Consider the following 14,451-nt stretch of genomic DNA (forward strand, 5'->3'; position numbering starts at 1 on the left):
AAGAACTCCTATACTAGGAATTCCCCAGAATTAACAACTGCCTTCCTTGCCTAACGAAGTTTTTTAATACTAGCTTCTAAGTGCAAAAGTGCAACTACTGGTACAAAATAGGGATAAAATAATTTTCCTTCATGAGCTATTTTTCCTGTTTTTTTAATTAAACAATCTAAAATTGTCACAAAATTCACTCAGAAAACAGACTCCTTATAAAAAATAAACAAACCACGAAATTCATGCATATTATAGAAGCTTGTCTAATTTAAACCATATTAACAATAAATTATGTCTAATGTTTTAAAACTACAAAATGTTTTAAGAAAGTTGGTATCATTATGCCTATTATACATCTGAAGCCTTTTGCTCAGTTTCATGTACTCTTTTTGATGTGCTTTTCCGATTTAAGTCTCAGTTTTTCATGTTCATCTTAAGTATAGAATTCAGAAGTGGCATGGGACATATTTGAATTGGGAGAATGTGCATCATGGTTAATCTGATACCTCCAGAGAACCTTTAGAGTACAATGTGTACCCTTTTAAACATTAATACTGCAGCTCATTTTGCATCTGCTATTACAAATAAAGGAAATCTAAGGTAGCTATATGAGTCACACACACAAAAAAACGTGACAACAAAGGCTTTGGAGTAAACAATAGGAAACCTGGATTTCTAGATTTGACACTAGCAATAGATGTCACTTTGGACATGTCAATTAGTCACCAAGGGTCTTAGTTATCTGAAAATGGAAGACCACAGAGTTCAGTTCAAAATTGCTATGATCCTATTTGAATGGCCTGCTACATATAGAATATATGTTTACAGTAGAGTTCCTTACTTTGCGTAGGTAATACTCAAATCCATTAGAAATGTATATCTAACTGTGTCCATCGTAGGGACTATTATATCTTGAATCTTGACACGTTTATCTCCTAAACTGGTACTTTTAATTAATTCATTCCAATGAAGCCAGCGACCTCGGTTTTTCAACTACAAGAGAGCATAATTTTTAAAATATTTTAATCATGCAGTTGCTATATCTCAAAGTCTCTTTTCAACACCTACACTGTTATCATATTTGCTTTTTAAAAACTTTTGTCTTTTCTCTTTTTATATTTAGTATTATGAAACACTAGATTCATACAAAAGAATGTACGTCACATTTTTTAAGTCATGAAGCAGATTAATAAAATAAGCATCCATGAATCCACTACCCAGTTTAAGAAAAACAAATTTTTCTTTAGATTAATTTTCCTTTTTAAATGATAACCTAAAGAACTTAATGAAACTTGTTATGTTAGTCAGGGTTTTCTAGGGAAACAGAACTGACAAGATAAATGTGTATATATGTATGTATGTATGTGTGTGTGTGTGTTTGTGTGTATACTTTTTGTCTTCCTAACATTCTTATCTTTCCACAATGACTTTAAAATGTTCTTTTTGCATATATCAAGTATTTATAAGAAAGCCACTCTGATGTAGCTTAAATTACAATTTTCTGGACTTTGTCTTCACATTTTTCATTATTTGAAAGTAAAATGGCAATAATCTAAGTAAAAACAAAATAGTACATGAACTATGTTTGTTTCTCTAAAATTATTTTCTATGGCATTTTGATCCAAGCTGATATTCAGTCAGGACATTTCAGCACGACTGTCTGATTGCTACAATAATGACGTTCTTCTGAAGCAGTAACTAAAAAGTTGCCATCCTGACACTCCTGATTGCTTCCCTATCTGTCTCTCTATTACCCCTCTCCCAGGTTGTCTTGGCTCCTTCCTGGTGATCCCCAGAGCTCCCACTATCAAATAACAGAAGAGCTAATACCTGGAAAAGTGAGGATCCAAGATGGTGAATTAGGAGAGACAGAGCAAAATACTTCTCCATGATAAACACTTGATAAAAGACAGAAAGTGCTCCAGAATACCAGTTCCAGTGTTGTACTGGATGGACAAGGTCCGCTAAATCCACAGGAATTGTGCACTTGGTGAAACCAAGAGTCTGCATTTGGAAATGAGTGAGTGAGGCTGCTGGGGAAACAGCAGCCAGGCCGTGGTCAGGAGAAACCGGGGATTGGCATTTGGATAAAGATTAGTTTTAAAACTCCAAAAGTGGCTGCAGATTCAGCAGCGAAACCCATGCAATCAAGTGCAGCGGGGAGTGCCTTCCATGACCCGGGCACCGGCCTCAGTATCTGGCGAGGATGATAGCCTTTCGCACACCCGCAGCTAACTGTCACAGAGCTAGGAAGGCAGAGGCCTGTGGAAGGGGGAAAGGAGCCATCTTCTCAGTTGGAAAACACCCCTGCACGGCGCCGCAGACAAGAGCTTCCCTAGGGGATTTTGCTCGCCTGTGACATTGCATAGTCTTCTCTCCGTGAAGGCCCACGGGGAGCACAGCTTGGAGGTGGGGTCCTGCACAGAAGTCCCAAGGGCCCTACACCAATCCCAGAGATTTCTGGGCCTATGGCAGAGAGAGACTGTGGGGAGTCTGAGCCAAAGGGTTGGACTCATGCAACAGCTTTAAGTCTCCAGGAATAGCTGGGAGATTTGAGTCTCAAAGCCCCCTTCCCTCCCTAACTGCACAGGGCGCACCCCTCACCTTCAGGGCTGGCTGCACCAATTGCACACGGAAATTTGGTGCACTGATCAGATCCCCACAAGATTCAGACCCCCACTCACAGCATAGATGAAGTTGGGGAGAACTGGCTTGAGGGTAATAGGTGGCTCCAGGGTGCCATCTGCTGGTAGGTCAGAGAACATGCACTCCACCAAAGTGTAGCTCTGACAAATTATAGATGATTGTTCAAATAAGCCTGTATATCCTAAAAGAACCTTATCAAGATAAGCAAATGCCAAGAAGCCAAAAACAACAGAAAACTTTAAAGCATATGAAGAAACCAGAAGACATGGATAACCCAAACCAAATCACCCAAATCAAAAGATCAGAGAGACACAGTATGTAGAGCAAATAATAAAAGAAGTAATCACAAACAACATCGTGGCAAAGGATATAAAGGACATGAAGAAGACCCTAGAAGAACATAAATTAGAATTTGCAAGAGTAAATAAAGAAAAAAATAGAGGATCTTATATAAATAAAAGAAACTGTTGATCAAATTAAAAAGATTCTGGATACACACAGTACTTGATTAGAGGAAGCTGAGGAAAGAACTGGAAGAGTACAGAATGGAAAGTGAAAGTACAAAAGAATAAAAAAATAATCGAAAGAAAAAAAATGAAATGGATCTCAAGGATATGATGTACAACATAAAGTGCACAAATATAAGAATCATTGGTGTTCCAGAAGGGGAAGAGAAGGGTAAATGTCTAGGAAGAGTATTCAAAGAAATTGTTGGGGAAAACTTTCCAACCCTTCTAAACAACATAAAGATGCAAATCATAGATGCCAAACGAACTACAAACAGAATAAATCCAAATAAACCCACTCTGAGACATATTCTGATCAGACTGTCAAATACTGAACAGAAGGAGCAAGTTCTGAAAGCAGCAAGAGAGAAGCAATTCACCACATACAAGGGAAACAACATAAGACTAAGTAGTGACTACTTAGTGGCCACCATGGAGGCGAGAAGGCAGTGGTATGACATTTTTAAAATACTGAAAGAGAAAAATTGCCCACCAAGAATTCTTTATCCAGGAAAGCTCTCCTTTCAATCTGAGGGAGAGCTTACAATCTTCACAGACAAACAAATGCTGAGGGAATTTGCTAACAAGAGACCTGCCCCACTTGAGATACTAAAGAGAGCCCTACTGGCAGAGAAACAAAGAAAGGAGAGAGAGGTATGGAGAAGAGCTCAGAACTAAAGAGATGTAGTAAAGGTACATTAAAGGAAATAAAGAGAGAGAGGGGGAAAAATATATCTGACAAACATAAACCAAAGGATAGGATGGATGATTCAAGAAATGCCTCCACAGTAATAACACTGAATGTGAATGGATTAAAGTCCCAAATTAAAAGATACAGATTGGCAGAATGGATTAAAAAATATGAGCCATCAATATATTGCTTATAAGAGACTTATCTTAGACACAAAGACACAAAGAAATTGAAAGTGAAAGAATGGAAAAAAAATATTCCATGCAAGCTACAGCCAAAAGAAAGCAGGAGAAACAATAGTAAACTCAAATACAATAGACTTTAAATGCAAGGATGTTATAAGAGACAAAGAAGGTCACTAAATACTAATAAAAGGGACAATTCAAAAAGAAAAAATAACAATCATAAATGTCTATGCACACAATCAAGGTGCCCCAAAACACATGAGACAAACATTGGCAAAACTGAAGGAAGCAACAGATGTTTCCACAATAATTGTGGGAGACTTCAATATATCACTCTCTCCTTAGATAGATCAACCAGACAGAAGATCAACAAGGAAATCGAAAACCTAAACAATCTGATAAATGAATTTGAATTAACAGACATATATAGAACATTACATCCCAAATCACCAGGATACACAGTCTTCTCTAGTGCTCACAGAACTTTATCCAGAATAGATCATATGCTGGGACATAAAACAAGTCTCAATAAATTTAAAAAGATTGAAATTATTCAAAGCACACTCTCTGATCACAATGGAATACAATTAGAAGTCAATAACCATCAAAGACTTAGAGAAGTCACAAATATCTGGAGGTTAAACAACACACTCCTAAACAATCAGTGGGTTAAAGAAGAAATAGCAAAAGAAATTGCTATATATAGAGAGATGAATGAAAATGAGAACATAACATATCAAAACTTATGGGATGCAGCAAAGGCAGTATTGAGGGGAAAATTCATAGCTCTAAATGCATACATTAAAAAGGAAGAAAGAGCTAAAATCAAAGAACTAATGGAAAAACTGAAGAAGCTAGAAAATGATCAGCAAATGGATCATAAAGCAAGTAGAAGACAAGAAATACCAAAGATTAAAGCAGAAATAAATGACAGAACAAAAAAACAATAGAGAGAACAAATAACACCAAAAATTGTTTCTTTGAGAAGATCAACAAGATTGACAAGCTCCTAGCTAGACTGACAAAATCAAAAAGAGAGAAGACCCAAATAAACAAAATAATAAATGAGAGAGGTGACATTACTGTGGATCCCAAAGAAATTTTAAAAATTATAAGAGGATACTATGAACAACTACATGCCAACAAACTAGATAATGTAGAGGAAATGGACAATTTTCTGGAAACACCTGAACAACCTAGACTGACCAGAGAAGAAACAGAAGACCTCAACCAACCCATCACAAGCAAAGAGATCCAATTGGTCATCAAAAAGCTTCCACAAATAAATGCCCAGAGCCAGATGGTTTCACAGGGGAATTCTACCAAACTTCCCAAAAAGAACTGACACCAATCTTAAACTCTTTCAAAACATTGAAGAAAATGGGAACACTACCTAACTCATTTTATGAGGCTAACATCACTCTAATACCAACACCAGGTAAAGATGCTACAAGAAAGAAAAACTACAGGCCAATCTCCCTAATGAATATAGACGCAAAAATTCTCAACAAAATACTTGGAAATCAAATCCAAAGACACACTAAAAAAATCATACACTATGACCGAGTGTGGTTCATTCCAGGCTCCCAAGGATGGTTCAACATAAGAAAATAAATCAATGTAATACAACACATTAAAAAATCCAAAGGGAAAAATAAAATGATCATCTCAATAGATGATGAAAAAGCTTTTGACAAAATCCAGCATCCCTTTTTGATAAAAACACTTCAAAAGGTAGGAATTGAAGACAAGCTCCTCAATATGATAAAGGGCTTATATGAAAAACCTATAGCCAGAATAGTACTCAATGGTGAGAGACAGAAAACCTTCCTCCTAAGATCAGGAACAAGCCAAGGATGCCTGCTGTCACCACTGTTATTCAACATTGTACTAGAAGTGTTAGCCAGGGCAATCCGGCAAGACAAAGAAATAAAAGGCATCCAAATTGGAAAGGAAGAAGTAAAACTGTCATTGTTTGCAGATGATATGATTTTATATCTGGAAAACCCTGAGAAATCAAAATTGTAGTGGATACAAGATTAATGCACAAAGTCAGTAATGTTCCTATACACTAGAAATGACTTTAACTGAAGAGACACTCAAGAAAAAGATACCATTCTCAATGGCAACTAAAAAAATCAAGTACCTAGGAATAAACTTAACCAAGGATGTAAAAGGCCTATACACAGAAAACTACATAACTTTACTAAAAGAAATAGAAGGGGACCTAAAAAGATGGAAAAATATTCATCGTTCATGGATAGGAAGGCTAAATGACACTAAGATGTCAATTCTACCCAAACTCATCTACAGATTCAATGCAATTCCTATCAAAATTCCAATAACCTACTTTGCAGACTTGGAAAAGCTAGTTATCAAATTTATTTGGAAGGGGAAAATGCCTCGAATTGCTAAAAACATTCTAAAAAGGAAAATGTTAAAAAGGAAAAACAAAGTGGGAGTACTTACACTTCCTCACTATGAAGCTTATTATAAAGCCACAGTAGTCAAAACAGCATGATACTGGCACAAAGAGAAACATATTGATCAATGGAATTGAATTGAGACTCAAAATAACTCTAGGATGGGAACACACAAGTTTTGTCTGCTGATTCAAGGATTAGTACTTTATGTCTTAACAAGAATTGTACGTCATACCTCATAAGTGTAGTCATAGACCAGGCCTTTTTCATCAAAGGGGCATTCCCATTTACCCATAGAGGCTGGAACTGGATTGTCTTCATCCTTTCCCAGTATGATTAATCTTAGGAAAGTATCAAAAATAATGCGGCTATCTGTATCACAACTTCCTCCAATGGACCAAATCAAAGAGAATATAAAACAAGCCTGTTGGTGAAAATTTTCTTTTTAGTTTAACATATTAAGGCCTGGTAAAACCTTCGAGAAAAGGTCATATTTATAAACAAAGTAGAATAGAACACAGCTAAGTTACATAGTCATTTCTCTGATGGTATCTATCAAAATTTAAAATGCAAATATCAAAGAGCTAGGAATTCCTCTTCTGGAAGTTTATCCTCAAATATATTACCACATGTGAAAATGATATGTGGACAAGGATATTCACTGCAGCACTATTTCCAATTTCAAAAGACCAAAAGCAAGCTAAATATTCTTCAATAGGGATCTGCTTATTTGGATTATGCTACCTACATCGGAATACAAGTAGCCGTTAAAAAATAAGACAACTCGGTAAGTACTGATATGGAACAATCACCAAGATATACTGTAAATGAGAAAAGATGCAAATCAGCATGTACAGTATGCTAGCATATGTGTAAAAAATGTATACATACAAAAGAGTATATTCTTGTGTATGCAAAAAATAACTCTAGAGGGTTACTTACATAAGGCACTGGTAATAGAAGTTGCCTTGAGGGAGGAAACTGGGTGGCTTGGGAATTGGTATGGATAGAAAATCTGCTTTTGCCTTTTTTTTTTAATTAAATTCAGTTTTATTGAAATATATTCACATACCATACAATCATCCATGGTGTACAATCAACTTGCTTTTGCCTTTTGAATTTTACTCTAGGTATAGTCCTTATCTAGTGAAAAAATAAATCAATCAAGTGTGTTTTAAAAGATAAATTTCTCAACCAGGTGTCAATAAATGTAAGTCTCTAAAAATGATTCTGAATCCTTCGGAAAATGTTGGGAGTCTGGGTTTACTAACAGAGCGAAAATTTTCAGGAAATACATAAATTGAAGGTTAGAGAAATTAACTACTTCTTTTATTAAAAAAGTTTTTTTTTATTTTATAAAAGGTTAACTGATAGATATGGAAGAATATTAAAAACAAGTTCTGTGGAAGGCAGTTCCAAACCTAGGGAGGAAAAGTGATATAAATAAGTTATACTTCAAACACGTCTGTTCAAGTTCTTCTAAATGCAGGGAAATGGGGTAAAAAGGGAGGAGGAAGGTAAGAGGTTATGGTTAGCAGGGGACCCTGGAATGTGAGATGTCTGAGGTAGAAGCTTTTCTGTGGCAACAGAGTGAAGGGAAAGCAATGGGAGAGAAGGCAGTCTGAGTATAAATCAAGATGTTTAGGAATAAGGTGGTAGATGGGAAAGTAGCATATACCAGGGAAGAGAAAACACATCTTTCCTTTGACTGGCCTTTAATAATGTCTGCTCACTAGTGCCATGCTCACTGGCCTTCTCCAGACATTAGCTATCCAAGACTATCTATGTACTCCATGGTTCCTGCCTACAATGCTCCACCTCGCTGATTTGATTCCCATTCCTGGTCTTTCAAGTCAAATTGTTGTTGTCCACATCCTGGCTTAACATTTAAAAAACAACAACAACAACAACAACAAACACCTCATCTAAAGTCCATCTTGGTTAATACTAAATCACCTTATTAAATGTTAATCTGATTGTGACCTTTCACAAATCACAGGGCAGTTTTGGTTCATTTTCACATATTTTACTTTCTTTAAAGTGCTTTTTAACATCAGAATACCAGGTCAGGGAAAATTCATTGTCTTCAGCTCTTCCTTTCGAGCTTACCAAAAACAGCTATTGAGCTAATATGCTGTAATGTCTTTCTCAATGCAAGTATAATTTGCTGGAAGCATATTTTATTCTACAATCAAAAACCACATTAAATATAAAACCAACCATAATCCAAACACGAATGTGTTTGCTGGTAGGATCATTTTCTACCACGGGACAGAGTAGGACTTCAAAAAGGCGTGTGAGTGATACAACCACATTGCTATTGCTTGTAGGAATCAGTTCCTGCAAAGTGAAAAGAATAAGATACTTTCCTTAACTTTCATCTGATTTGAAGAATAAAATAAGATAAATATTTCATTTTAAAAACTAATAAAAGTATACGTGGCATTCATAAGATCTTTACTTAAAGAATTTAAATCATAGGCATGATAAAATAATTTGCAAACAGTATTTGTCAAACATCTTACTTTAGCATAATATACAACTGTACATATATTCTTTTTCTAAATTTTCTGACAAAGAAAACTAGCTATTGTAAGAGAATAAACAATGTTCTAGGGATCGTAGAACTGAAGTCTCTAATAGCCATTCATTCATGTATTTATTCAACAAACAATTATGGAAAACATAACCTATATACCAAGCCAGGGGATATGGAAATAAAAGACATAATCCCTGACAGGGAATGATATTGGAATTAAATAGACAAAAATAATATGGAATAATAATGATAAGACAGAGGAAGTCCCAGGGTAAGGAGAAGCTACTAGATTTCTTGGGATAAATAATTAATCCAGACTTGAAGAGAGTAACAGGGAGAGAAATAGGAGAGGGATAAATCAAGGAAAGCTTCCCAGAGGAAGTAAAAATTGAGCTGAATTTGGAAGGAAAATGTGAGTTAGCTAAGTGAAGAAGAGAAGGATGTTCAAGGCAGGAGAAGCTACACATAAAAGGAAGTAGAGATGTGAGCAAGCATGAGTATTAAGGGGATTCTGTAGGACATGAAAATAAGGTGTAAAGAAGGAATGGCAGGACTCGGGCAAGATGGCGGCATAGAGAGGAGTGGAAGCTAAGTAGCCCCCTGGAACAACTACAAAAAACCAGAAACAACTAGTAAATAACCCAGAATAACTGCGGGGGGACAAACGAGACCATCCATTCATCATACACCAACCTGAATTGGGAGGAATGCCCGAGAACACAGCATAAAATCTGTAAGTAAAACCTGCGGAACCAGGTCGGGAAACCCCCTCCCCCATAGCCCGAGCTGCGGAGCCTCGTGGTGCCAGAGAGAAGCTCTCTCCCAGCAAGCGAATACAGCTCAGCTGAGCTCCAACTGGGGTTTTAAGTAGCGAGTGTGAACTGCTCACTACAGGTACGCAGCCCCAAAAAACAGACAGAGGCTTTGGGTGACGACTGACCTGGGAGAGCCGGAGGGTCACCTTGGACTCCGTCTGAAGGGGACTATCTGTTTCTTTTTTGGCTCAGTGGAGAAAGCCCCAGTCATTTTCAGTTTCTAGGGCTGTGACTCTGGGAAGGGTGGAGACACCACAAGCAGAGAGTGAGACCATTGAAATGCTAATGACCTCCACCTGGGGGCTCTGTCTTCTCTAGGAGGAAAGGGGTGGGGCCCTTTCCATTAAGAACCAGACCCCAGAGCCTGGGGGAACACGGCCATACCTCCTCACACCAGTCAAGAATTATAGGCTAACAGGCATCACCTGCTGGGCAGAAAAGCACAGTGACCCGAGGCATCAAAGGGTGGAGCAATTTTCTAAGACACACCTGCAGGGAAACCAGATACTGAATATTTCTTCCCTCTGGGGCCTGAGCCTGTTCTGGTCTGGGAAAACCTGATTTGGATAACCAAGGAAACCATGCCTAGACAACAGAAAATTACAACCTACACTAAGAAAAACAAAGTGATGGCCCAGTCAAAGGAACAAACGTACACTTCAACTGAGATACAGGAATTTAAACAACTAATGCTAAATCAATTCAAAAAGTTTAGAGAAGATATCGCAAAAGAGATAGAGGCTGTAAAGGAAGCACTGGACATGTATACAGCAGAAATCAAAAGTTCAAAAAACCTACTAGTAGAATCTATAGAAATGAAAGGCACAACACAAGAGATGAAAGACACAATGGAAACATACAACAGCAGATCTCAAGAGGCAGAAGAAAACACTCAGGAACTGGAGAACAAAACACCTGAAAGCCTACACGCAAAGGAGCAGATGGAGAAAAGAATGAAAAAATATGAGCAACGTCTCCGGGAACTCAAGGATGAAACAAAGTACAATAATGTACGTATCATTGGTGTCCCAGAAGGAGAAGAGAAGGGAAAGGGGGCAGAAGCAATAATAGAGGAAATAATTAATGAAAATTTCTCATCTCTTATGAAAGACATAAAATTACAGATCCAAGAAGCGCAGCGTACTCCAAACAGAAGAGATATGAATAGGCCTATGCCAAGACACTTATTAATCAGATTATTAAATGTCAAAGACAAAGAGAGAATCCTGAAAGCACCAAGAGAAAAGCAATCCATTACATACAAAGGAAGCTTCATAAGACTATGTGCGGATCTCTCAGAAGAAACTATGGAGGCAAGAAGGAAGTGGTGTGATATATTTAAGATACTGAAAGAGAAAAACCACCAACCAAGAATCCTGTATCCAGCAAAGCTGTCCTTCAAATATGAGGGAGAGCTCAAAATATTCTCTGACAAACAGACAATGAGAGACTATGTGAACAAGACACCTGCCCTACAGGAAATACTAAAGGGAGCACTACAGGGTGGCAGAAGACAGGAGTGTGTGGTTTGGAACACAATTTTGGGAGATGGTAGCACAACAATGTAAGTACACTGAACAAAGGTAACTATGAATACGGTTGAGAGAGGAAGATGGGGAGCATGTGAGACACCACAAGAAAGGAGGAAAGATAACGACTGGGACTGTGTAACTTGGTGAAATCTAGAGTATTCAACAATTGTGATAAAATGTACAAATATGTTCTTTTACGAGGGAGAACAAGCAAATGTCAACCTTGCAAGGTGTTAAAAATGGGGAGGCATTGGGGGAGGGATGCAATCAGCACAAACTAGAGACTGTAACTAATAGAATCATTGTATTATGCTTCCTTTAATGTAACAAAGGTGATATACCAAGGTGAATGCAGATAAGAGGGGGGGATAGGGGAGGCATGTTAGACACTTGACATTGGTGGTATTGTCTGATTCTTTATTCTACTTTGATTTAAGGTTATTTTTCCTTTTGCTGCTTCCTAGCTGTCATTTTTTTGTTTCCTCTTTCTTTTGCCTCTCTACCTTCTTTGACTCTCCCTCCTGCCTTGTGGAAGAAATGTAGATGCTCTTGCTTAGTATGAGCAGCATGTTCAATTAGGATGAACTTAAATGTTTGGAAATGAACAGGGGTGTTGGTAGCAAGATGTGAGAATAACTAACAGCGCCGAATGGTGTGTGAATGAGGTGGAAAGGGGAAGCTCAGAGTCATATATGTCACCAGAAGGAAAGTTGGAGGTCAAAAGATGGAAATGTATAAAACTGAATCCTGTGGTGGGCAATGTCCATGATCAACTGTACAAATACTAGAAATCACTTCATGAACCAGAACAAATGTATGACAATACAATTAGAAGTTAATAATAGAGGGGCATATAGGGAAGAACTATATACCTATTACAAACTATATACTACAGTTAGTAGTATTTCAATATTTTTTCATAAACAGTAACAAGCGTACTTTATCAATACTAGGAGTCAACAATTGAGGGGGGTTGGTTAGGGATAGGGGTGGTTTAGAGTTTCCTTTTCTTTTTTTCTTTTTTCATCTTTCACTTTATTTCTTGTCTGGAGTAATGAAAAGTTTCTAAAAGTTGAACAAAAATTAAGTGTGATGGATGCACAGCTGTATGAGGGTACCCAGGGGCAAGTGATTGTACACTTTGGATCTTTGGATAATTGTATGGTATCTGAACAATCTCAATAAAAATGAAAAAAAAAAAGAAAAAAAAAAGAAGGAATGGCAAGAAATGAGGCTTGAGAAGCAGACAGTGGCCATATCCTGAAAGGCTTTATAGCCTGTATTAAGGTTCTTATTCTAAAAGGAAGAGGGTTCCAATGAAGGGTTTTAAGTAGGGGGTAAACTGATGAATTTGCATTTTAGGATCTTCCTTCTGGTAGTAGGAGGTAGACTAGACCAGAACAGCTCTAGTGTATTGGTCCAGGTAGGAAAATGACGACGGTCAGAACTGAGGCTGCTATAATGGGAAACGAGTGGGAGATAGGCATGAAGAAAAGAGGACAGATGTGAAAGTTATCAAAGAATGAAAGTCAACAGATTTAGGTGACTGACTAGATATGGAAAACATGGGAATAAATTATAGGAAGAAAATCCAACACGCCTTTTCAGAAAGTTAGAGCTTATTTTGCATTACTTACAGCACAAAGAGCTTTAAAATTGTAAAACTGCAAAAGAACTTCATCCATATATTTGTTCTATGAAGACATACACAATCTTCATAAAATGGAAGCTTTTTTCCTTTATGAAGAATATTTCTCTATCCCTAAAATAGTATTTTAGAATGAAAACTTTATATACTTACATGTAAATAACTAATATATATGCATATGATGGGTTGAATGGTGGCCTCCCAAAAGATAAGGTGCCCATGCCCTAATCACTAGAAACTGTGAATATGATCTTACTTGGGAAAAGGACTTTCCAGATGTAATTAAGTTAAGGATCATGAGATGAGATCATCCTGGATTATCCAGGTGGGCCCTAAATTCAATGATAAGTAAGAGACACACAGAGGGGAGACATACAGAGGAGAAGGCCATGTGAAGACAGAGGCAGAGATAAGAGTTATGCAGCTACAAGGAACGTCTGGAGCCACCAGAAACTAGAAAAGACAAGGAAGGATCCTCCTGTACAGCCTTTGGAGGGAGCATGGCCTTGCCAACACCTTGATTTCAGGCTTCTGGCCTCCAGAACTATGAGAGAATAAGTTTCTGCTGTGTTAAGCCACCAAATTTGTGGTAATTTGCTATGGCAATTCTAGGACACTAATATGTAAAGTTTTCTCAAAAAATACTAAATATACACTTGATTTTTTAAAGGCACATATTTAAAATACTTTTATTATATGGAAAATAACTGGGATTTTTAAAGTTTCAGTCACCATAGTTTTATCCGAAGAGTTCACCTAGAGTAAATCTTACCTCTGGGTTATTTAGCTCTAACTTGAGCAATATAAAATCAAAGGCAGGTACTAAATAAGTAAGTGGTTTTAGTCAGTCACCCTCATATTGTGACTTTAGACTAATTCAGCTTAAATGGAAACTAAAGAAACTTGAGAATTATAGTGTTACCTTGCATTTTTTCTTACGAAATCTTAAAGTGGGTGGTATTAACCAGTCAAAAAGTCTTCTCAGAAGAGCTTGATGTTCTGGTTCATGTAGAGGTCCTTTTAGTGAATCTAACCATGAAGACACAAGTGGTTCCCAGCCTAACTGTGAGGGCTCCAAATAAATCATGCCGCAGCGGCTTACAGTGGCAGGCTAAGAAAAAAGACAAGTTTTCTTTTTCCAATGTTGTTTACCGGTAATAACTGGCAATTATCAACTACTCCTTGGCATGACTTATAAGGCCCTTCATGATCTGGCTCCTGTCTACCCCTGCAGCCTGATACCTGACCACATCACATACAATAGAATTACCCATGCAGAAAACTATTTGCAGTTCAGTTCCTCAGTCATGCCATGATGTCATGGCTCCATGTCTTTATACATCGTCTTCTCATGATTTGGAATGCCCTGCCCCAAACAGTCTCCCTGAAGAAATTTTAAACCTCCTTCAAAACCATTTTTTTTTTCAGAGCAAAAAGAATGTTTTCAAATTGACTGTGGAGGTGAATGCACAGCT

At 37.3% G+C, this 14,451-nt stretch overlaps 1 protein-coding gene across 1 annotated transcript in view; it reads right to left on the reverse strand.

The window, feature by feature from the left end:
• The window catches only part of DNAH12 (dynein axonemal heavy chain 12), a 304,653-nt gene that overhangs the window by 128,601 nt on the left and 161,601 nt on the right, over positions 1-14,451 (reverse strand). The window contains 4 exon segments of the mRNA XM_037798810.1: positions 833-984; positions 6,678-6,866; positions 8,663-8,782; positions 13,899-14,087. Coding sequence (XP_037654738.1) covers positions 833-984; positions 6,678-6,866; positions 8,663-8,782; positions 13,899-14,087 — 650 coding nt within the window.

This window comes from Choloepus didactylus, chromosome 1, assembly GCF_015220235.1.
Source record: "Choloepus didactylus isolate mChoDid1 chromosome 1, mChoDid1.pri, whole genome shotgun sequence".
Taxonomy (NCBI): Eukaryota; Metazoa; Chordata; class Mammalia; order Pilosa; family Megalonychidae; genus Choloepus; species Choloepus didactylus.